Genomic DNA, 25,660 nt, shown 5'->3' on the forward strand with positions numbered 1-25,660 from the left:
AAAATCCATATATAATTGTGCTTAATTGATTGATTGTACAAGCAGAAGTGATGTCCTCTTACCCATCAGGTAGGAAGTAGCAGTAGCAACACTGCCAAGTGGCTGGGATGTCCTCCACTGAGTACACTGTCCCCACCACCTCCACCACCTCAACCCACCATCTGTCATCTGCTGTCTGCATTCCACCTCCCTCTGACTATAGACCACACATTAACCTAACACAACATTGTCAATACATGGTCAAATCAAACATAATCTCATCCCCAGGCTATTGCGCACAGCGCATATAAGCCTGGGATATCAACTACTCAACGTTGGCCTTACTGGGAGAGACAATAGAATTCTATGGGACCAACTGAATAAAATATTTGTCATCATTTAATTTAAGCCAATCACACGACAAGGTGTGCCTCTGTGCTTGTGGTGTGCTAGTGTACGGGGGACGGTTAGGGAGAAGGTGTTGTGGAAGGTGATTGGTTGGTAGATTAAGCCGATTAAGCCAATGCTTACACACCAGGAATATCGCCCGGCATTCTGTATTGGCTAACGAAGGCCAAGTTTGACGCAAAGGACCAACATTTGGGAAAAATATATTGATAAAAGTCGCCTTGTCCGAGAGAGATTTAAATGGTTATCAAAACGTCACAACAGGGTAAGCCTACACTAAACACAACCCCTATTTTAAGTGTTTCTAAAATCTCCTATGGAAAACAATGAATGGTTGAAAAAAAAATTGGAACCATTTCCCTGTTTGACCACTAGGTTATATTGTTTTTTGACACCTCCACTGTGGGGCTCTATTGTGGCGGAACCGTGAGCTCACGTGGGAAAAACATGCTCACAAGAGAGAGGAAACACCCACTTACACAGACAGGAACCGTGACAATTTTTTTCAATGGTAAATGGTTTGACTAAACAATCTTATCTATCCACCATCTTTGCCTGAACTTTCACTGTTCAGAAAACAAGAGGACAGACTGTACCATTTTAACGAGCTAGAGGGGTGTGTCATACATCTCCAAGCCACACAAATCCAGGGGTGTAGTGCTGCCGAAGCATGAGGGCTCGCTAACTTTTTTCAATTTGAGAATACACAAAGCTGGTAAAAATATTTCTGGGACATGATTTCTGAAGCTCAATCAATGTCTGGCAAGATCACATAATAATGAATTAGTATTTACAAAAATATAATCAAATCAAAATTGATTGGTGACATACACATATTTAGCAGATGTTATTGCGGTTGTAGTGAAATGCTTGTGTTCCTAACTCCAACAGTGCAGTAAAATCTAACAATTCACATCAATCTCAAAGTAAATGAATGCAATTAAGAAATATATATATTTACCTTTATTTTACTAGGCAAGTCAGTTAAGAACAAATTCTTACATTTACGTCATTTAGCAGACGCTCTTATCAATGACGGCCTAGGGACAGTGGGTTAACTGCCTGTTCAGGGGCAGAACGACAGATTTGTACCTTGTCAGCTCGGGGATTCGAACTTGCAACCTTTCAGTTACTAGTCCAACGCTCTAACCGCTAGGCTACCCTGCCGCCCCAAATATTAGGATTAGGACGGCTGTTGAAGGATGAGGACCAAGGTGCAGCGTGTTGAGCGTACATTTTCTTTATTTTAAGCAAAATGATGCCAAACAAAACAATAAACACTACAAAATAAACCGTGAAGCTTACAAGCAAAGTGCTCTAAACAGAGACAGAACCTCCCACCCCCAAAAGACCAAGCAGCGTGGTGTAATGGACTCCTGGACATGGGAGGAGATCCTGGACGGGTAGGGACCCTGGAGGCAGGCTGGGGAGTATCGCCGTCCACAGGAGGAACTGGAGGCAGCTAAGGCTGAGTGTACGAGGGAACACGGCTGGCAAGGAAGCCCGAGAGGCAGCCCCCAAAAATGTTTTTTTTGGAGGGGGCACACAGGGAGTGTGGCAGAGTCAGGTTGGAGACCTGAGCCAACTCCCCGTGCTTACCGTGGCGGGCGTCGTACTGGTCAGGCACCGTGTTAAGCGGTGGAGCGCCCAGTGTCTCCAGTGCGCGTTCTTAGCCAGATGCGCTACATCCCAGCTTCCCGCATCTGCCGGGCTAGGGTGAGGATCCAGCCAGGACGGATTGTGCCAGCCCTGCTCTCCAGACCTCCAGTGCGTCTCCTCGGGCCAGGATATCCTGCGCCGGCTTTAAGCACGGTTTCCCCAGTTCGCCAGGAAAACCCAGTGCGGCCTGTTCCAGCTCCCCGCATGTGCCGGGCTAGAGTGGGTATTCAGCCTGGAAGAGTGGTGCCAAGGCTATGCACCAGATCTCCAGTGCTCCCCTACAGCCCGGTCTATCCTGTGCCTCCTCCACGGACCAGGCCTCCAGTAGGTCTCCCCAGCCTGGTGAGTCCTGTGCCTGCTCCCAGAGCCAGGTCTCCTGTGTGTCTCCCCAGCCTGGTGAGCCTGCACCCTGTCCGGAGCTGCCAGAGTCGCCCTCCTGTCCGGAGCTGCCAGAGTCGCCTTCCTGTCCGGAGCTGCCAGAGTCACCCTCCTGTACGGAGCTGCCGAGTCGCCCTCCTGTCCGGGGCCCGCTGCGAGGGTTCCCAGTCCGGGGTCGGCGGCGAGGGTCCCCGCTCGATAGGCCAAGCCTGAGGTGTAGCGGGGCCCATGTCCCGCACCAGAGCCGCCACCGCGGATCGATGCCCACCCAGACCCCACCTATAGGTTTAGGTTTTGCGGCCGGAGTCCACACCTCAATCAGGGACAGCTGTCTATCGTTGTCTCTGATTGGGAACCATACTTAGGTACCCTTTTCCCACCTGTGTGTGTGGGAGGTTGTCTCTGTTGTAGTACTTTGCTTGTGAGCTTCACGGTTTGTTTTTGTAGTGTTTATTGTTTTGTTTGGCGTCATTTTGCTTAAAATAAAGAAAATGTACGCTTACAACGCTGCACCTTGGTCCTCATCCTTCAACAGCCGTGACATATGTACGTATGAAATGAGTGAAACAGTATGTAAACATTATTAAAGTGAACAGTGATTCCATGTCTATGTACATAGGGCAGCAGCCTCTAAGATGCAGAGTTGAGTAACCGGGTGGTAGCCGGCTAGTGACAGTGATTCAGTTCCGGGCAGGGTATATTTATATGGAGGCTGGCTAGTGATGGCTATTTAACAGTCTGATGGCTTTGAGATAGAAGCTGTTTTTCAGTCTCGGTCCCAGCTTTGATGCACCCGTACTGACCTTGCCATCTTGATGATAGCAGGGTGAACAGGCAATAGCTTGGGTGGTTAATGTCCTTGTTGGCAATTTTGTTGGCAATTTTTCTGAGAATGAAATAGACTACAGAATTTTTTTTAGTGGTGAAAATTTTCCCAGTGTCTTGGAAAGTAGGTTTGGAAAGCAGGATTTCCTCTAGGATTTGCCCTGTGCTTATAGCTGTATTTAGTTTATTTTTATCCTGAAAAGAATTCCCTATTCCTTACCAATGAAAAGCATACCCATAAGATGATGCAGCCACCACCAAGCTTGAAAATATGAAGAGTGGTACTCGGTGATGTGTTGTGTTGGATTTGTCCCAAACATAACACTTTGTATTCAGAGCAAAAAGTACATTTCTTTGGCACATTTCTGCAGTATTACTTGAGTGCCTTGTTGCAAACAGGATGCATGTTTTGGCATCTTTTTTCACTCTGTCATTTAGGTTAGTATTGCGGAGTAACTACAATGTTGTTGATCCATCCTCAGTTTTCTCATATCACAACCATTTAACTCTGTAACTCTTTTAAAATCATCATTGACATCATGGTGAAATCCGCTCTGGAAACTGAGTTAGGAAGGACGCCTGTACCTTTGTAGTGACTGGGTGTATTGATACACCATCCATAAAAAAATTATGTTAACCACTATTATTGAACACGGAATGAGTCCATGCAACTTATTATATGATTAGTTAAGCATATTTTTACTCTTGAACTTATTTAGGCATGCCATAACAAAGGGGTTGAATACTTATTGACTCAAGATATTTCAGCTTTACATTTTTTATACATTTCTAAAATGTTCTACAAACGATATTCCAATTTGCCATTATGGGGTATTGTGTGTAGATCACTGACACACAATCTCAATTTAAACAATTTTAAATTCAGGCTGCAACACAACAAAATGTAGAAAAAGTAAAGGGGTGTGAATACTTTCTGAAGGCACTGTAGGTATGCCAAACTTGGTATACCAAACTTGATGTTTGAGGGTATTAAAAATATACGTTTCTTGAGACAACATGTATGGGCATAGGCAGACGTTGCAATTGGAGGATACATTTGATTAATATTCTATAATAATATTCAATAATCTACATCTATCGGTACAAACTTTGATTGCGAAATAATGAAGTAACTACCTTTTGGGGGGGCGCTCCCGCACCTAAAGCACTACACACCATTGCACAAGTCCCGCCTCTGGATTGAAGAGATTTGGGGATATAAAATGAAGGAATTTTGTTAAACAGCACTTTTGAGTTCATCTCGTGAACGTCATCAGCTTCACGACACGTTAATCCGCGTAGTGTTCTAGTCACTAGCAAACAAGAGAGAGCTTTTGAGTCTCACTCCTACCTCAGAAGAATTCCTCATCCTCATCTCTCGCACCTCTCTGCCGGTAGCGCGAGCAACACAGCGCAGCCATGGCCAGCGACGATCAACGGGGGCTACATTATGAACAAACGTTGGTAAGTTAACTTGTTGCTAGCTGAGAAACGCTTTTCTCCGTTCTCTCGATATACAATACCAGTTGAGCGTTCATCACCTAAATTGTTGCCACTTCAACGAGTGCAAGGGCGCCAGGGTAGCCTAGTGGTTATAGCGTTGGACTAGTAACCGGCAGGTTGCAAGTTCAAATCCCCGAGCTGACAAGGTACACATCTGTCTTTCTTCCCCTGTACAGGCAGTTAACCCACTGTTCATAGGCCGTCATTGAAATAAGAATTTGTTCTTAACTGACTTGCCTATTTAAATAAATATATTTAAAGAAACACAGTGAAATCGGTGTTTGTTGTCCGTTACATCTGCTTTTGAGCCAGTGTCGTTCACTGTTTTTACGTCGAGAACGGCTTCAAAGTTTTGGGCTCGCACCTGGACTGGTGCTTACGTTTGGTAAAATGAGAGGTCACAAGATACTTAGAGGTTTATGATTTCTCTCTCACAGATTTTTTTATTTAGATTTATTTATTTCTAAGAGGTTAAAAGGGGTAGGCCTATTTTAAAACACTGCATTAAATGGGTCTAAGGTCGTTAAATTATTCACAATGTGCATAAAGTGAGTATTGGTAAAGTGGGAAACTTTCTGAAAATGTGCTAACAGGTGTTGTGCAGAAAATCTCCCCCTGCCAGAATCCCCCCTTCGCGTGAACGCGCACACACTCAATTCTTCATTGCTGCGATTTTCTTGCTAGTATAGAGTTCTGCTCTTCAGTCCGTTGTCAGTTTAGCCTACATTTAACTGATCTTAGTAGCAGAAAACATTTTTATTTGTGTCCTTCAAGGCTGCTGTCAATGATCACGTCAGACTGCGCTTCATATAAAACTGTTTTTATGGCGTTTTGGATCGCGGGGAGGCACTAGTAATGTCTGCAGTTTTCGGTTTGGCTATTTGTTTAAAGTGTATTAGTCTATAAATAAATCTCTTTGCCAAAATTACTTTTCCCTCCCATGTCTTATTCGACTAGTAGTTGTTCTGAAATGTTTATTGCTTGCCAACATTTTACTCCCTCTATGTTTAACACACATACATTGAGTATTAATTTCAGTTGTTCTATAGAAAGTATTTGACCCTGATATGTGTGCCACAGAAAGTATTTGACTCTAGTGACAAAATGAAGGAAATTAGGGGTGGGGGTGTACCAAACCATTTCTGCAGCTTTGAAGGTCCCCAAGAACCCAGTGGCCTCCATCATTCTTAAATGGAAGAGGTTTGGAACCACCAAGACTCTTCCTAGGTGCTTCGCTATATCAGCTCACTCAGGTGCTTCGCTATATCACATTTGACATTGTCCGTAAGCTTGAGTTCATTTGCACACAAAAAAATCATACAATGATGGAAAGACCTGTGTGTGGTCCTTGTTAATGCAGACAGAAAAGAGCTCCAACTTCTTAACCATAGCCTCAATTCTGTCCCGCACATTGAATATAGTTGCGGAGATTCCCTATAATCCTAGATTCGGATCATTCAGGCGAGAAAAAACCACCCACATTTTTATTTATTTATTTAACCTTTATTTAACTAGGCAAGTCAGATAGGCCAGTCGTGTGAAACTCATCATCATGCAATCGGTCAGACAAGTGAAAATTATGGTCAGTAAAGAAAGCTTTAAGCTCGTCTCTCAATTTAAAAAAATATGTCAATACTTTGCCCCTTGATAACCAGCGCACTTCTGTATGTTGTAAAAGTGTTACATGGTCGCTGCCCATATCATTGCATAATATAGAAAATAGACGAGAGTTCAAGGGCCTTGCTCTAACAAATTTAACCATTTTCACTGTATTGTCCAAAATGTCTTTCAAGCTGTCAGGCATTCCCTTGGCAGCAAGAGCCTCTCGGTGGATGCTGTAGTGTACCCAAGTGGCGTCGGGAGCAACTGCTTGCATGCGCGTTACCACTCCACTATGTCTCCCTATTGTGGTTTTTGCTCTGTCAGTAGAGATACCAACACACCTTGACCACCAAAGTCCATTACTTTAAAAATATCCTCTCATGTTGTCCTGGTTTCCAGTGGTTTGCAGAAGAGGATGTCTTCCTTAATTGACACCCCATAAACGTAACGGACATATTCCAGGAGATGTGCCAGGCCGCCATGTCTGTTGACTCATCCAGCTGTAACGCATATACTTCACTGGCTTGTATGCAAAGCAGTAATTGTTTAAAAACATCTCCTGCCATGTCACTGATGCGTCGTGAAACAGTGTTGTTTGATGAAGGCATTGTCTGTATAGTTTTTTTTGTCCTTTTCCCCCAGCATTATCCCAGTCATATCCACGGCAGCAGGAAGAATTAAGTCCTCCATAATAGTATGGGGCTTGCCTGTCTGTAACGTGTGTGCTGGGAGTGGTGACCTAGAGGTCGGAGAGGGAGCACACGTCTTAGCCACTCGGTAGCTCACCATATAAGATGCTTCTAGACCCTTCTTATTAATGGTTACTTTTGTTACTTTTATACATGTCTTACTACTCGAAAGTCGTTTTTATTCTCGCTCCAAACACTCTCTGCCTTTTTTTCAAATTGTCATGTTTTGTTTCTAAATGTCTGTGCAAGAGTGAAGGTTTCCTGTGAGAGAGTAACGGTTAATGTGACTGGATGTTAATTATTTGACTAGGCTACCTGTATTTGACATTGTGTTGTTATTTCACTGAACATTAGATGGTTTCATTTTAATTTTGGCAGTGAAACGAGGCTACTCATTTGAGAGAAAAAAACTCACCCAAATGTACAGCCCCGTTGGAAAATGTAAATGTACTGTTTGAAAATGTGAAGCTAATAAAAAATAAAAGTGAAATGTTTTATTTGGCTTACCTCCGACGGCATTGCTACCCCAGTTTGGGAATACCTGTTCCAAAAGGACAACCATCTCTGCAGCACTCCACCAATCAGGCCTTTATGGTAGAGTGGATAGACAGAAGCCACTCCTCAGTACAAGGCACAAACATACTGCTCATCATATATCTGCTGCAGAGGGACAAGAGAGAGCCATGAGAAAACGAGTTTTGATCAGTCATGGAAATAAAAGTGCAGAAAACAAATTGGCTACCTATTTAAAAGAAGATGGAGAACAAGCTATGAAGGAAAAATACTGGAGTTTTGGTGCAGGTACAACAACCTAGTGCAAAAATAATATTGCGATATTATATTTCGTAAAACATTATATTTCGGTATGTAACTATATCGATTCCCCCCCCATCACTACTCTTCCTCCCCCTCTCTCATATATCCTACCTGTTGTTCTGGCTGATAGAGTCCTATACACTGTAGATAGGGTCAGTTGTTCTGGCTGATACAGTCCTATACACTGTAGATAGGGTCAGTTGTTCTGGCTGATAGAGTCCTATACACTGTAGATAGGGTCAGTTGTTCTGGCTGATAGAGTCCTATACACTGTAGATAGGGTCAGTTGTTCTGGCTGATACAGTCCTATACACTGTAGATATGGTCCGTTGTTCTGGCTGATACAGTCCTATACACTGTAGATAGGGTCAGTTGTTCTGGCTGATACAGTCCTATACACTGTAGATATGGTCAGTTGTTCTGGCTGATACAGTCCTATACACTGTACATAGGGTCAGTTGTTCTGGCTGATACAGTCCTATACACTGTAGATAGGGTCAGTTGTTCTGGCTGATACAGTCCTATACACTGTAGATAGGGTCAGTTGTTCTGGCTGATACAGTCCTATACACTGTAGATATGGTCAGTTGTTCTGGCTGATACAGTCCTATACACTGTAGATATGGTCAGTTGTTCTGGCTGATACAGTCCTATACACTGTAGATAGGGTCAGTTGTTCTGGCTAATACAGTCCTATACACTAGATAGGGTCAGTTGTTCTGGCTGATACAGTCCTATACACTGTAGATATGGTCAGTTGTTCTGGCTGATACAGTCCTATACACTGTAGATAGGGTCAGTTGTTCTGGCTGATACAGTCCTATACACTGTAGATAGGGTCAGTTGTTCTGGCTGATACAGTCCTATACACTGTAGATATGGTCAGTTGTTCTGGCTGATACAGTCCTATACACTGTAGATAGGGTCAGTTGTTCTGGCTGATGCAGTCCTATACACTGTAGATAGGGTCAGTTGTTCTGGCTGATACAGTCCTATACACTGTAGATAGGGTCAGTTGTTCTGGCTGATACAGTCCTATACACTGTAGATATGGTCAGTTGTTCTGGCTGATACAGTCCTATACACTGTAGATATGGTCAGTTGTTCTGGCTGATACAGTCCTATACACTGTAGATAGGGTCAGTTGTTCTGGCTGATACAGTCCTATACACTGTAGATAGGGTCAGTTGTTCTGGCTGATACAGTCCTATACACTGTAGATAGGCTCAGTTGTTCTGGCTGATACAATCCTATACACTGTAGATAGGGTCAGTTGTTCTGGCTGATACAGTCCTATACACTAGATAGGGTCAGTTGTTCTGGCCGATACAGCCCTATACACTGTAGATAGGGTCAGTTGTTCTGGCTGATACAGTCCTATACACTGTAGATATGGTCAGTTGTTCTGGCTGATACAGTCCTATACACTGTAGATAGGGTCAGTTGTTCTGGCTGATACAGTCCAATACACTGTAGATAGGGTCAGTTGTTCTGGCTGATACAATCCTATACACTGTAGATGGGGTCAGTTGTTCTGGCTGATACAGTCCTATACACTGTAGATAGGGTCAGTTGTTCTGGCTGATACAGTCCAATACACTGTAGATAGGGTCAGTTGTTCTGGCTGATACAGTCCAATACACTGTAGATAGGGTCAGTTGTTCTGGCTGATACAGTCCTATACACTGTAGATAGGGTCAGTTGTTCTGGCTGATACAGTACTATACACTGTAGATAGGGTCAGTTGTTCTGGCTGATACAGTCCAATACACTGTAGATAGGGTCAGTTGTTCTGGCTGATACAGTCCTATACACTGTAGATAGGGTCAGTTGTTCTGGCTGATACAGTACTATACACTGTAGATAGGGTCAGTTGTTCTGGCTGATACAGTACTATACACTGTAGATAGGGTCAGTAGTTCTGGCTGATACAGTCCAATACACTGTAGATAGGGTCAGTTGTTCTGGCTGATACAGTCCAATACACTGTAGATAGGGTCAGTTGTTCTGGCTGATACAGTCCAATACACTGTAGATAGGGTCAGTTGTTCTGGCTGATACAGTCCAATACACTGTAGATAGGGTCAGTTGTTCTGGCTGATACAGTCCTATACACTGTAGATAGGGTCAGTTGTTCTGGCTGATACAGTACTATACACTGTAGATAGGGTCAGTTGTTCTGGCTGATACAGTCCAATACACTGTAGATAGGGTCAGTTGTTCTGGCTGATACAGTCCTATACACTGTAGATAGGGTCAGTTGTTCTGGCTGATACAGTCCTATACACTGTAGATAGGGTCAGTTGTTCTGGCTGATACAGTCCTATACACTGTAGATATGGTCAGTTGTTCTGGCTGATACAGTCCTATACACTGTAGATAGGGTCAGTTGTTCTGGCTGATGCAGTCCTATACACTGTAGATAGGGTCAGTTGTTCTGGCTGATACAGTCCTATACACTGTAGATAGGGTCAGTTGTTCTGGCTGATACAGTCCTATACACTGTAGATATGGTCAGTTGTTCTGGCTGATACAGTCCTATACACTGTAGATATGGTCAGTTGTTCTGGCTGATACAGTCCTATACACTGTAGATAGGGTCAGTTGTTCTGGCTGATACAGTCCTATACACTGTAGATAGGGTCAGTTGTTCTGGCTGATACAGTCCTATACACTGTAGATAGGCTCAGTTGTTCTGGCTGATACAATCCTATACACTGTAGATAGGGTCAGTTGTTCTGGCTGATACAGTCCTATACACTAGATAGGGTCAGTTGTTCTGGCCGATACAGCCCTATACACTGTAGATAGGGTCAGTTGTTCTGGCTGATACAGTCCTATACACTGTAGATATGGTCAGTTGTTCTGGCTGATACAGTCCTATACACTGTAGATAGGGTCAGTTGTTCTGGCTGATACAGTCCAATACACTGTAGATAGGGTCAGTTGTTCTGGCTGATACAATCCTATACACTGTAGATGGGGTCAGTTGTTCTGGCTGATACAGTCCTATACACTGTAGATAGGGTCAGTTGTTCTGGCTGATACAGTCCAATACACTGTAGATAGGGTCAGTTGTTCTGGCTGATACAGTCCAATACACTGTAGATAGGGTCAGTTGTTCTGGCTGATACAGTCCTATACACTGTAGATAGGGTCAGTTGTTCTGGCTGATACAGTACTATACACTGTAGATAGGGTCAGTTGTTCTGGCTGATACAGTCCAATACACTGTAGATAGGGTCAGTTGTTCTGGCTGATACAGTCCTATACACTGTAGATAGGGTCAGTTGTTCTGGCTGATACAGTACTATACACTGTAGATAGGGTCAGTTGTTCTGGCTGATACAGTACTATACACTGTAGATAGGGTCAGTTGTTCTGGCTGATACAGTCCAATACACTGTAGATAGGGTCAGTTGTTCTGGCTGATACAGTCCAATACACTGTAGATAGGGTCAGTTGTTCTGGCTGATACAGTCCAATACACTGTAGATAGGGTCAGTTGTTCTGGCTGATACAGTCCAATACACTGTAGATAGGGTCAGTTGTTCTGGCTGATACAGTCCTATACACTGTAGATAGGGTCAGTTGTTCTGGCTGATACAGTACTATACACTGTAGATAGGGTCAGTTGTTCTGGCTGATACAGTCCAATACACTGTAGATAGGGTCAGTTGTTCTGGCTGATACAGTCCTATACACTGTAGATAGGGTCAGTTGTTCTGGCTGATACAGTCCTATACACTGTAGATAGGGTCAGTTGTTCTGGCTGATACAGTCCTATACACTGTAGATATGGTCAGTTGTTCTGGCTGATACAGTCCTATACACTGTAGATATGGTCAGTTGTTCTGGCTGATACAGTACTATACACTGTAGATAGGGTCAGTTGTTCTGGCTGATACAGTCCTATACACTGTAGATAGGGTCAGTTGTTCTGGCTGATACAGTCCAATACACTGTAGATAGGGTCAGTTGTTCTGGCTGATACAGTCCTATACACTGTAGATATGGTCAGTTGTTCTGGCTGATACAGTCCTATACACTGTAGATATGGTCAGTTGTTCTGGCTGATACAGTCCTATACACTGTAGATAGGGTCAGTTGTTCTGGCTGATACAGTCCTATACACTGTAGATATGGTCAGTTGTTCTGGCTGATACAGTCCTATACACTGTAGATATGGTCAGTTGTTCTGGCTGATACAGTACTATACACTGTAGATAGGGTCAGTTGTTCTGGCTGATACAGTCCTATACACTGTAGATAGGGTCAGTTGTTCTGGCTGATACAGTCCAATACACTGTAGATAGGGTCAGTTGTTCTGGCTGATACAGTCCTATACACTGTAGATAGGGTCAGTTGTTCTGGCTGATACAGTCCTATACACTGTAGATAGGGTCAGTTGTTCTGGCTGATACAGTCCTATACACTGTAGATAGGGTCAGTTGTTCTGGCTGATACAGTCCTATACACTGTAGATAGGGTCAGTTGTTCTGGCTGATACAGTCCTATACACTGTAGATAGGGTCAGTTGTTCTGGCTGATACAGTACTATACATGGACCATATACATAGTCCATACTTACCTGCCATTGCAATGTGCCATTGGGACCCATTCATTCAACAAATGTCTAGAAATGTCCTCTACAGTATGTGTAAGTAAACTAGTGTCCTAGTAGGTAGGGTTGTCTAGTGTGAGACCCAGTCCTTGCTGTAAGAACATGGCATGTCTTGTATATGTTTGTGTGTGTGTGTTACCTACTGCTCTCCCTTAACCCTGTCTGTGTGTTCTTCCAGATGTATGGTCGCTACACACAGGAGTTGGTACTGCTCTCCCTTAACCCTGTCTGTGTGTTCTTCCAGATGTATGGTCGCTACACACAGGAGTTGGTACTGCTCTCCCTTAACCCTGTCTGTGTGTTCTTCCAGATGTATGGTCGCTACACACAGGAGTTGGTACTGCTCTCCTTAACCCTGTCTGTGTGTTCTTCCAGATGTATGGTCGCTACACACAGGAGTTGGTACTGCTCTCCCTTAACCCTGTCTGTGTGTTCTTCCAGATGTATGGTCGCTACACACAGGAGTTGGTACTGCTCTCCCTTAACCCTGTCTGTGTGTTCTTCCAGATGTATGGTCGCTACACACAGGAGTTGGTACTGCTCTCCCTTAACCCTGTCTGTGTGTTCTTCCAGATGTATGGTCGCTACACACAGGAGTTGGGGGCATATGCTAAAGAAGAGGCAGCTCGCCTGAGGGAGGAGGGGGTGCGGCGGCGCTCGGTCACAGAACGCTCACGCTCTCTGGAACTTCTGGAGAATGACAAGGGCTGCTGCGCCAAGTGTCGCAGTGAGTACTGACCAATACTGACCACTCCAGCTGGACATACTGTAACCAGACCATATTCTCTGACCAGGTCTCTCTCTGTCTCTCTTTGTTACTGTGAAACAAGTCTCACTTCACGTAAACTTTGCCAGATACCATGTATTTACATTGTTACTAACATAAATAAACTGGAGTGTATTTAAGGAGGGATTTGGGAGGGAGTGTTTTTGAGTGTTTGTGCAGTCAGTTTGTGTGTGTGTTGATGTTTATTTGCTAGTACAGTGTTTGTGGTGTGTGAGCCACCTCATTCTGTTTACTGTTGATGGTGATAATAATGATTAATATGTTTGTTTTTGGTAGACTGAACAGCCTGTTAACTAGAAATAGACTGCACGTGTACAAAACATTATGAACACCTACTCTTTCCATGACATAGACTGACCAGCTGTATCCAGGTGGAAGCTATGATCTCTTATTGATATCACCTGTTCAATCCACTTCAATCAGGCTAAAGAAGGATTTTTAAGCCTTGATGCAATTGAGACATGGACTGTGTATATGTGCCAATAAAATGGTGATTTGGCAAGACAAAATATTTAAGTGCCTTTGAATGGTAGTAGGTGCCAGGCGCACCAATGTGTGTTAAGAACTGCAAAGCTGCTGGGGTTTTCACACTCAACAGTTTGCTGTGTGTGCCAAGAATGGTCCACCCCCCCTAGAAGAATTGCCCAGCAGTGAGAGCGAAGTTGTAATGGGCGGAGTCAGAGCACACTGCTCAGACCAGAGCTCCACTGCAGTTCACATTTCTCTAGCAAGCCTGAGAATACTTGATGATACAGTAGTTGATGGAAACAACCATAGCCCTAACCTTAACCACTCACTATTCAGACCCATAATGACAAAGCAAAAACAGGTTTTTAGACATTTTTGCAAATGTAATTTTGCAAACAAAATACATTATTTACATAAGTATTCAGACCCTTTGCTATGAGACTTGAAATTGAGCGCAGGTGCATCCTGTTTCCATTGATCATCTGTGACAGGTTTATACAACTTAACCACCTGTGGTAAATTCAATTGAATGGACATGATTTGGAAAGGCACACACCTGTCTATATAAGGTCCATAGTTGACAGTGCATGTTAGAGCAAAAACCAAGCCATGAGGTCGAAGGAATTGTCCGTAGAGCTCCAAGACAGTATTGTGTCGAGACACAGATCTGGGGAAAGGTACCAAAAAATGTCTGCAGCATTGAAGGTCCCCAAGAACCCAGTGGCCTCCATCATTCATTAATGGAAGAAGGCTCTTCCTAGAGCTGGCTGCCCGACCAAACTGAGCAATCGGGGGAGAAGGGTCTTGGTCAGGGATGTGACCAAGAACCCGATGGTCACTCTGAAAAAGAGCTCCAGAGTTCCTCTGTGGAGATGGGAGAAACTTCCAGAAGGACAACCATCTCTGCAGCACTCCACCAATCAGGCCTTTATGGTAGAGTGACCAGATGGAAGCCACTCCTCAGTAAAAAGCACATGAGAGCCTGCTTAGAGTTTGGCAAAAGAAACCTTAAGACTCTCAGACCATGAGAAACAAGATTCTCTGGTCTGATGAAACCACGATTGAACTCTTTGGCCTGAATGCCAAGCATCACGTCTGGAGGAAACCTGGCACCATCCCTACGGTGAAGTATGGTGGTGGCAGCATAATGCTTTGGGGATGTTTTTAAGTGTCAGGGACTGATGCAAAGATTAAGAGAGCACAGTTCTGTGAGATCCTTGATGAAAACATGCTCCAGAGCACTCAGTACCTCAGACTGGGGCATAGGTTCACCTTCCAACAGGACAGAGACCCTAAGCACACAGCCAAGACAACGCAGGAGTGGCTTCGGGACAAGTCTCTGAATGTCCTTGAGTGGCCCAGCTAGAGCCCACACTTGAACCTGATCGAACATCTCAGGAGAGACCTGAAAAGAACTGTGCAGCTCCCCATCCAACCTGACAGAGCTTGAGAGGATCTGCAGAGAAGAATGGGAAAAACTCCCCAAATATAGGTGTGCCAAGTGTCACGTATACTCCCTCTCTGGCCTCTAGGTCATCAGGCTGCTGATTTAACCCGCACACCTGTCACCATCGTCAAGCGCACCAGCACCTCATGACACTCACCTGGACTCCATCACCTCCTTTATTATCTTCCCTATATCTGTCACTCCCCTTTGGTTCTTTCCTCCGGTGTTATCGACTCTGTTTCATGTTGGTGCGTTGTTTGTGTTTCGTGTTTATTGTTTAGTTTATTTATTAAAACACTCACTCCCTGTACTTGCTTCCCGACTCTCAGCGCACTCGTTACACCAAGCTTGTAGTGTCATACCCAAGACGACTCGAGGCTGTAATCGCTGTCAAAGGTGCTTCAACAAAGTAATGAGTAAAAATGGTCTGAATAATTATGTACATGTAATATTTCATTAAAAAAAAAAATATATATATATATCTCCTAAAAATTCTAAACCACGGTTTTTGCTTTGTCATTATGTGTTATTGTGTAGATGAGATTTTTTTCTTTATTTAATCCATTTTAGAATAAGGCTGTAACCTAACAAAATGTGGAAAAAGTCAAGGGGTCTGAATACTTTCTGAAGGCACTGTACACCACTCTATGGAAAAATGAGACTCTCATGAACACGATGGTGTTCTCCGTTTTGCTCCCACAAGCGTCACAAGTCAGTACCGTCGAAGTCAGTACCGCCGGTCTGCCAACTTCTGTCTGCAGCGACCAAACAGTTTGGGCTACACACTAATATGACCCCTCTGTGGAAAGGTGAGACCCTCACAACCACGTACATGTCAGTAGATGTTTTGCTCTAGGATGCACACAAGCCTCACGAGACTCGTCTGAAGGTTGCCCTGTACCAGTTTAAAAAATTAACGAAAATGTATATAGAAGTAGTTTAGGGCAAATTTTTTGGTTGTTAAATATGGGTAAAGAAAAATACAAAAATCCTGATCTTTCTTATGTCTTTCAGATATTTATTTATTTTATTTTTATTTCACCTTTATTTAACCAGGTAGGCAAGTTGAGAACAAGTTCTCATTTACATGGTCACTTTTACAAGGGTATGTTTGGCAGCATGAGTGAAGGATGCTTTGTTGCGAAATAGGAAGCCAATTCTAGATTTAACTTTGGATTGGAGATGTTTGATGTGGGTCTGGAAGGAGAGTTTACAGTCTAACCAGACACCTAGATATTTGTAGTTGTCCACGTATTCTAAGTCAGAGCCGTCCAGAGTAGTGATGTTGGACAGGCGGGCAGGTGCAGGCAGCGATCGGTTGAAGAGCATGCATTTAGTTTGACTTGTATTTAAGAGCAATTGGAGGCCACGGAAGGAGAGTTGTATGGCAATGAAGCTTGCCTGGAGGGTTGTTAACAGTGTCCAAAGAAGGGCCAGAAGTATACAGAATGGTGTCGTCTGCGTAGAGGTGGATCAGAGACTCACCAGCAGCAAGAGCGACATCATTGATGTATACAGAGAAGAGAGTCGGTCCAAGAATTGAACCCTGTGGCACCCCCATAGAGACTGCCAGAGGTCCGGACAGCAGACCCTCCGATTTTACACACTGAACTCTATCAGAGAAATAGTTGGTGAACCAGGCGAGGCAATCATTTGAGAAACCAAGGCTGTCGAGTCTGCCGATGAGGATGTGGTGATTGACAGAGTCGAAAGTCTTGGCCAGATCAATGAATACGGCTGCACAGTAATGTTTCTTATCGATGGCGGTTAAGATATCGTTTAGGACCTTGAGCGTGGCTGAGGTGCACCGATGACCAGCTCTGAAACCAGATTGCATAGCAGAGAAGGTATGGTGAGATTCGAAATGGTCAGTAATCTGTTTGTTGACTTGGCTTTCGAAGACCTTTTTTATTTTTATTTATTTTATTTATCCGTTATTTTACCAGGTAAGTTGACTGAGAACACGTTCTCATTTGCAGCAACGACCTGGGGAATAGTTACAGGGGAGAGGAGGGGGATGAATGAGCCAATTGTAAACCTTAGAAAGGCAGGGTAGGATAGATATAGGTCTGTAGCAGTTTGGGTCAAGAGTGTCCCCCCCTTTGAAGAGGGGGATGACCGCAGCTGCTTTCCAATCTTTGGGAATCTCAGACGACACGAAAGAGAGGTTGAACAGGCTAGTAATAGGGGTGGCAACAATTTCGGCAGATAATTTTAGAAAGAAAGTGTCCAGATTGTCTAGCCCAGCTGATTTGTAGGGGTCCCGATTTTGCACCTCTTTCAGTACATCAGCTGACTGGATTTGGGATAAGGAGAAATGGGGAAGGCTTGGGCGAATTGCGGTGGGGGGTGCAGTGCTGTTGACCGGGGTAGGAGTAGCCAGGTGGAAAGCATGGCCAGCGGTAGAAAAATGCTTATTGAAATTCTCAATTATGGTGGATTTATCAGTGGTGACAGTGTTTCCTATCTTCAGTGCAGTGGGCAGCTGGGAGGAGGTCTTCTTATTCTCCATGGACTTTACAGTGTCCCAGAACATTTTTGAGTTAGTGTTGCAGGAAGCAAATTTCTGTTTGAAAAAGCTAGCCTTGGCTTTTCTAACTGCCTGTGTATAATGGTTTCTAGCTTCCCTGAACAGCTGCATATCACGGGGGCTGTTCGATGCTAATGCAGAATGCCATAGGATGTTTTTGTGTTGGTTAAGGGCAGTCAGGTCTGGGGAGAACCAAGGCCTATATCTGTTCCTGGTTCTAAATTTCTTGAATGGGGCATGCATATTTAAGATGGTTAGGAAGGCATTTTAAAAACATACCCAGGCATCCTCTACTGACGGGATGAGATCAATATCCTTCCAGGATACCCCGGCCAGGTCGATTAGAAAAGCCTGCTCGCTGAAGTGTTTCAGGGAGCGTTTGACAGTGATGAGTGGAGGTCGTTTGACCGCTGACCCATTACGGATGCAGGCAATGAGGCAGTGATCGCTGAGATCTTGGTTGAAGACAGCAGAGGTGTATCTAGAGGGCAAGTTGGTTAGGATGATATCTAAGAGGGTGCCCGTGTTTAAGGCTTTGGGGAGGTACCTGGTAGGTTCATTGATAATTTGTGTGAGATTGAGGGCATCAAGCTTAGATTGTAGGATGGCTGGGGTGTTAAGCATGTTCCAGTTTAGGTCGCCTAGCAGCACAAGCTCTGAAGATAGATGGGGGGCAATCAGTTCACATATGGTGTCCAGAGCACAGCTGGGGGCAGAGGGTGGTCTATAGCAGGCGGCAACGGTGAGAGACTTGTTTTTAGAGAGGTGGATTTTTTAAAGTAGAAGTTCAAATTGTTTGGGTACAGACCTGGATAGTAGGACAGAACTCTGCAGGCTATCTTTGCAGTAGATTGCAACACCGCCCCCTTTGGCAGTTCTATCTTGTCCTAAAATGTTGTAGTTTTGGATGAAAATTTCAGAATTTTTGGTGGACTTCCTAAGCCAGGATTCAGACACAGCTAGAACATCTGGGTTGGCAGAGTGTGCTAAAGCAGTGAATAGAACAAACTTAGGGACGAGGCTTCTAATGTTAACATGCATGAAACCAAGGCTATTACGGTTACAGAAGTCATCAAAAGAGAGCGCCTGGGGAATAGGAGTGGAGCTAGGCACTGCAGGGCCTGGACTCACCTCTACATCGCCAGAGGAACAGAGGTGGAGTAGGATAAGGGTACGGCTAAAAGCAATAAGAATTGGTCGTCTAGAACGTCTGGAACAGAGAGTAAAAGGAGGTTTGTGGGGGCGATAAAATAGCTTCAAGGTATAATGTACAGACAAAAGTATGGTAGGATGTGAATACAGTGGAGGTAAACCTAGGTATTGAGTGATGAAGAGAGAGATATTGTCTCTAGAAACATCATTGAAACCAGGAGATGTCATCGCATGTGTGGGTGGTGGAACTAATAGGTTGGATAAGTTATAGTGAGCAGGCCTAGAGGCTCTACAGTGAAATAAGCCAATAAACACTAACCAGAACAGCAATGGACAAGGCATATTGACATTAAGGAAAGGTATACTTAGTTGAGTGATCAAAAGGGTCCAGTGAGTAGAGAGGTTGGTTGGGGTCACGGCGATTTAGACAGCTAGCCGGGCCATCGGTAGCAAGCTAGCATAGGATGGAGGTCTGTTATTAGCCACCTCGTGCGTTTCAGTCGGTAGGATTAGTGGGGTTCCGTGTGGTAGAGGGGATAAATCCAAATCACACAAAAAAACAAACAATAGAGGCCCAAGAAAAAATCAAATTAAAATAAATTGCCCGATAGGTCTATTCAGATAGCAGCCGATAAGACAGCTAACGGTTAGCGGGCCACAGATAGGCGTTCAGGTAACGTCGCGACGGAGGAGCCAGCCGGATAACTCCTTCGGGTAGATAACGTCGGTAGTCCAGTTGTAAAGGCCTGGTGGGGCTCCGCGTTGGCAGTAAAAAGGGGTCCGTATAGGTGATTGTAGCCCAGGAGTGATTGATGGAACTCTTCAGCTGGCTAGCTCCGGAATAATTGATGTTTGCTCCGGAATCAACGAAAGCCGATAGTCACACGGCTAGCAGCTAGCTAGCTGCAAGATCCAGGTATGAATGTCCAGAGTTAGCGGTTGAAATCCAGGGACATGGAGAGAAAAATAGATCCGGTATATTCCGAGCCGTGCCGTACAAAACTGGCGATAGATTTTCGAGCTAAAGGATAGCTGATGACCACAAACCGTGGTTAGCTGAATACTAACGATTAGCCAGTAAAGAAGCTAACTAGCTTCTGATTAGCTTCTGGATTAGCTTCTGGCTAGCTTCTGGTTAGCTTCTATGGAGGATTACAGATTTGAGGTAAATAATACTTTCTTTTTTTATAAATGTAAATTGGTGAGGCGGGTTACAGGAGAGTGTTTTGAAGATGAGTTTATGGAAAATAAAAATATATATATAAAAAGGTATGCGGAAAAAGTTGTAAAGATATATATACGGGACACGACAAGACGAGGACAAAAGACGTCTGAACTGCTATGCCATCTTGGAACCAACCATATAGGACAGACATTTTACAACAAACTTCCTTTTGATTTATTTTTGGACTACCTGATTTTCCATGTGTGAATCAATTATTTGTATGTGCTAATAGCAGGTCAAATTCAATGTTTCATCAAAAAAAAATTCTTCTTATACCTAAAGGGGTCCTCAAAATCAAATAGCTAAATGATCGTTGGCATAACCATCTTTAAAAAATACATATGTTAGCTTAGTAGAAGCGTTTGCCCATTATTCATTTCAAAATGATTCAAGTTCTGTGAAATTGGTTGTTGACCATTGCTAGACAACTATTTTCAGGTCCTGCCATAGACTTTCAAGCAGATTTAAGTCATAACTGTAACTCAGCCACTAAGGAACATTCACCTTCTTCTTGGTAACCAACTCCATTGTAGATTTGGCCTTATGTTTTAGGTTATTGTCCTGCTGAAGAGTGAATTAATCTCCCAGTGTCTGGTGGAAAGCAGACTGAACCAGGTTTTCCTCTAGGATTTTGCGTGTGCTTAGTTCTATTCCACTTCTTTTTTATCCCGAAAAACTCCTCAGTCCTTAACGATTACAAGCATACCCTTAACATGATGCAGCCACCACCATGTTTGAAAATATAGAGAGTGTTGCTCAGCAATGTGTTGTATTGGATTTGCCCCAAACATAACACTTTGTATTCAGGACAAAAAGTGAATTGCTTTGTCACATTTTTTGCAGTATTACTTTCGTGTCTTGTTGCAGTGACTTAGAATATTTGTTTTCTGTGCAGGCTTCTTTATTTTCACTCTGTCAATTAGTTTAGTATTGTGGAGTAACTACAGTATTGTTGATCCAGCCTCAGTTTTCTCCTATCACAGCCATTAAACCCTGTAACTGTTTTAAAGTCACCATTGGCCTCATGATGAAATCCCTACACCATCTCCTTCCTTTCTGGCAACTGAGTTAGGAGGGGACTGGGTGTATTGATTAGAGGTCGACCAATTGTGATTTTTCATCGCCGATACCGATTAATCTGACAATTTATTTTTATTTTTTATTTGTAATAATGACAATTACAACAATACTGAAAGAACACTTATTTTAACTTAATATAATACATCAATAAAATCAATTTAGCCTCAAGTAAATAATGAAACATGTTCAATTTGGTTTAAATAATGCAAAAACAGTATAGCTTCCGTTCCTCTCCTTGCTCCTCCCTGGGCTCGAACCAGCAACACAACGACAACAGCCACCATCGAAGCAGCGTTACCCATGCAGAGCAAGGGGAACAACTACTAGAAGGCTCAGAGCGAGTGACGTTTGAAACGCTATTAGCGTGCGCTAACTAGCTAGCCATTTCACTTCGGTTACACCAGCCTCATCTCAGGAGTTGATAGGCTTGAAGTCATAAACAGCGCAATGCTTGACGCACAACGAAGAGCTGCTGGCAAAACGCACAAAAGTGCTGTTTGAATTAATGTTTACGCGCCTGCTTCTGCCTACCACCGCTCAGTCAGATACTTAGATACATGTATGCTTGTATGCTCAGTCAGATTATATGCAACGGAGGACACGCTAGATCATATCTAGTAATATCATCAACCATGTGAAGTTAACTAGTGATTATGATTGATTGTTTTTTATACGATAAGTTTAATGCTAGTTAGCAACTTACCTTGGCTTACTGCATTCGCGTAACAGGCAATCTCCTTGTGGAGTGCAACGAGAGAGAGCCAGGTCGTTATTGCGTTGGACTAGTTAACTGTAAGGTTGCAAGATTGGATTCCCCGAGCTGACAAGGTGAAAATCTGTCATTCTGCTCCTGAACGGGCCAGTTAACCCACTGTTCCTAGGCCGTCATTGAAAGTAAGAATGTGTTCTTAACTGACTTGCCTATTTAAATTAAGGTCAATTTTTTTTTAAGCGTTTAAATCGGCGGCCAAAAATACAGATTTCCGATTGTTATGAAAACTTGAAATCGGCCCTAATTAATCTTCCATTCGACCGATTGGTCGACCTCTAGTATTGATACACCACCCAAAGTGTAATTAATAACTTCACCATGCTCGAAGGGATATGTTGTGGAGGTTCTACACAGGGACACTCAAAGTCAGTCTTATTTACCCCCAATTTTGATCTTGTCTCATCGCTGCAACTCCCCAACGAGCTCGGGACTCGAAGGACGAGTCATGCATTCTCTGAAACATGACCCGCCAAACCGAGCTTCTTAACACCAGCTTATCCCGGAAACCAGCTGCACCAATGTGTCGGAGGAAAACCGTTCAACTGTTCAAGTTGCTCTCGGAGGATGTGTTGGTACCATTCTTTATTCATGGCTGTGTTCTTAGGCAAAATTGTGAGTGAGCCCACTCCCTTGGCTGAGAAGCAACCCCACACATGAATGGTCTCAGGATGCTTTACTGTTGGAATGACACAGGACTGATGGTAGTGCTCACCTTGTCTTCTCCGGACAAGATTTTTCCGGATGCCCCAAACAATCGGAAAGGGGATTTATCAGAGAAAATGACTGTACCTCAGTCCTCAGCAGTCCAATCCCTGTACCTTTTGCAGAATATCAGTCTGTCCCTGATGTTTGTCCTGGAGAGAAGTGGCTTCTTTGCTGCCCTTCTTGACACCAGGCCATTTTCCAAAAGTCTTCGCTTCACTGTGTGTTCAGATGCACTCACACCTGCCTGCTGCCATTCCTGAGCAAGCTCTGTACTGGTGTTGGCCCGATCCCGCAGCTGAATAATCAACTTTAGGAGACGGTCCTGGCACTTGCTGGACTTTCTTGGGCGCCCAGAAGCCTTCATCACAACAATTGAACCACTCTCCTTGAAGTTCTTGATGATCTGATAAATGGTTGATTTAGGTGCAATCTAACTGGCAGCAATATCCTTGCCTGTGAAACCCTTTTTGTGCAAAGCAATGATGACGGCACGTGTTTCCTTGCTGGTAACCATGGTTGACAGAGGAAGAACAATGATTCCAAGCACCACCCTCCTTTTGAAGCTTCCAGTCTGTTATTCGTACTCAATCAGCATGACAGAGTGATCTCCAGCATTGTCCTCGTCAACACTCACACCTGTGTTAATGAGAGAATCACTGACATGATGTCAGCTTGTCCTTTTGTGGCAGGGCTGAGATGCAGTGGAAATGTTTTTTGGGGATTCAGTTCATTTGCATGGCAAAGAGGGACTTTGCAATTAATTGCAATTCATCTGATCACTCTTCATAACATTCTGCAGTATATGAAAATTGCCATCATACAAATTGAGGCAGCAGACTTTGTGAAAAATAATATTTGTGTCATTCTCAAAACTTTTGGCCACGACTGTACACCCCTCTCCATGTCATCAACATTACAACCTGTTGCCCTATACATTAGTACACACAGGCCGTACTATAGAGGAGGAGGAAAGTGTGGAGTCAGAAATGGGGAGAGTAGTAATGCTTTAGATGAGGAAAAGAAAGAATCTCGTACTGTGGTAAAGTAGCATTAGTGTGGTTTAGTACATTGGTGAGATGAGAGAAGACTGAATAAGATGACTGGGGAGCAGGAATAATGTTACGACAGTTTTCGGGAAATAGGGGAAGAACTGGTAGAGTCTGTGTGTGTGTGTGTGTGTGTGTGTGTGTGTGTGTGTGTGTGTGTGTGTGTGTGTGTGTGTGTGTGTGTGTGTGTGTGTGTGTGTATGGGAGGGGGAGTTAGAGGAGAGGATCACTGTGTTAAATGATACTAGTCTGTGCAAAAGTTAACTTAGTAAAAAATGGTGAGGGTGGTCCTGACTCCAAGATGGGCAATGTAGTTTTAACAATGCTACACTTCTCTCCTCAGTCTGTAAGATGTGTTGGTTTGTTTATATTGTAGTTCTGACTGACTTGACTCTACTGTAGTAGTAGTAAGTGTTGTCGTTGTCGTCTAACAGTGTGCACCTGTATCTCTCTTCCCTCCAGTCTGTACGGTGCGCTGTCAGAAGTTCCTCATCTCTTGTGTTGGTGAAGACTGGATATTCCTCATCCTCCTGGGTCTATTCATGGCTCTACTCAGCTGGCTGGTCGACTTTGGTATCGGAATCTGTCTACAATGTAAGAGAGGGAGTTGGGAAGGAGGGAGTTAGGAAGGGAAAGAGAGGTAGATTCCTTGGTCTAATGATGGCTCTAGTCAGCTGGGTCATCGACTGGGTCATCGACTTCTCTATCGCAACCTGTCTACAAGGTGAGGGAGGGAGGGAGGGATAAGAGAGGAGAGAAGGAGGGAGGAGAAGAGAGAGAGGAGAGAAGGTTGAGGGAGGGAGTGAGGGAGGGAGGGATAAGAGAGGAGAGAAGGAGGGAGGAGAAGAGAGAGAGGAGAGAAGGTTGAGGGAGGGAGTGAGGGAGGGATAAGAGAGGAGAGAAGGAGGGAGGAGAAGAGAGAGAGGAGAGAAGGTTGAGGGAGGGATAAGAGAGGAGAGAAGGAGGGAGGAGAAGAGGGAGAGGAGAGAAGGTTGAGGGAGGGAGGGAGGGATAAGAGAGGAGAGAAGGTTGAGGGAGGGAGTGAGGGAGGGATAAGAGAGGAGAGAAGGAGGGAGGAGAAGAGAGAGAGGAGAGAAGGTTGAGGGAGGGAGTGAGGGAGGGATAAGAGAGGAGAGAAGGAGGGAGGAGAAGAGAGAGAGGAGAGAAGGTTGGCGGGTGAGGATCCAGGGAAGCCAAATGGTACACAGACTACTTAGACTCCATGTTGTGTGTAAGCACATTCTCAGTGTTCTCCCATTAGGTTTGAATGTATCTTTTGTGTGTATATCTTGTCAAGGTGGAAGTCTTCTATCTTGACACAAATGAGCTGTACAGCTTTTTTAACTGGATACATGATGACTAACCACCTGTCCAACAGGGACTATCCACCACCTCCGCTTACACCCACACACTAGAACACACACACACACACACACACACACACACACACACACACAGACACACACACACACACACACACACACACACACACACACACACACCACTGCTTTTACCAGACTCTTATTATGATTGCTAAATACTGCACAATTTAAACACTTGCCCCCCCCCTTCCCCAGAACACTTGTACATATTGGACCATAAGTGCCGTCCTGTATTATACTTATGCTAAAATGTTTATTTTATTCTACTGAACCATTTACTTTATGTTCATATTATTGTCTTTTATTATTTCTTATTGTTGTTGCATTTTTGCGAAGGGAACAGCAAGTTTGCATTTCGTTCGACGGTTTATACCATGTACAGTTGAAGTCGGAAGTTTACATACACCTTAGCCAAATACATTTAAACTCAGTTTTTCACAATTCCTGACATTTAATTCTAGTAACAATTCCCTGTCTTAGGTCAGTTAGAATCACCACTTTATTTGAAGAATGTGAAATGTCAGAATAATAGTTGAGAGAATCATTTTTTTTCAGCTTTTATTTCTTTCATCACATTCCCAGT

At 43.8% G+C, this 25,660-nt stretch overlaps 1 protein-coding gene across 1 annotated transcript in view; it reads left to right on the forward strand.

Moving 5' to 3' along the window:
• Nucleotides 1–4,515: 4,515 nt before the first annotated feature.
• LOC115141308 (chloride channel protein 2-like) overlaps nucleotides 4,516–25,660 on the forward strand; it is a 73,775-nt gene continuing 52,630 nt past the window's right edge. Inside the window, exons 1-3 of the mRNA XM_065000477.1 lie at nucleotides 4,516–4,713; nucleotides 13,057–13,210; nucleotides 24,158–24,289. Coding sequence (XP_064856549.1) covers nucleotides 4,669–4,713; nucleotides 13,057–13,210; nucleotides 24,158–24,289 — 331 coding nt within the window. The 5' untranslated portion in view covers nucleotides 4,516–4,668. The remainder of the gene's footprint in view (nucleotides 4,714–13,056; nucleotides 13,211–24,157; nucleotides 24,290–25,660) is intronic.

Source organism: Oncorhynchus nerka, linkage group LG14 (genome assembly GCF_034236695.1).
Source record: "Oncorhynchus nerka isolate Pitt River linkage group LG14, Oner_Uvic_2.0, whole genome shotgun sequence".
Classification (NCBI taxonomy): Eukaryota; Metazoa; Chordata; class Actinopteri; order Salmoniformes; family Salmonidae; genus Oncorhynchus; species Oncorhynchus nerka.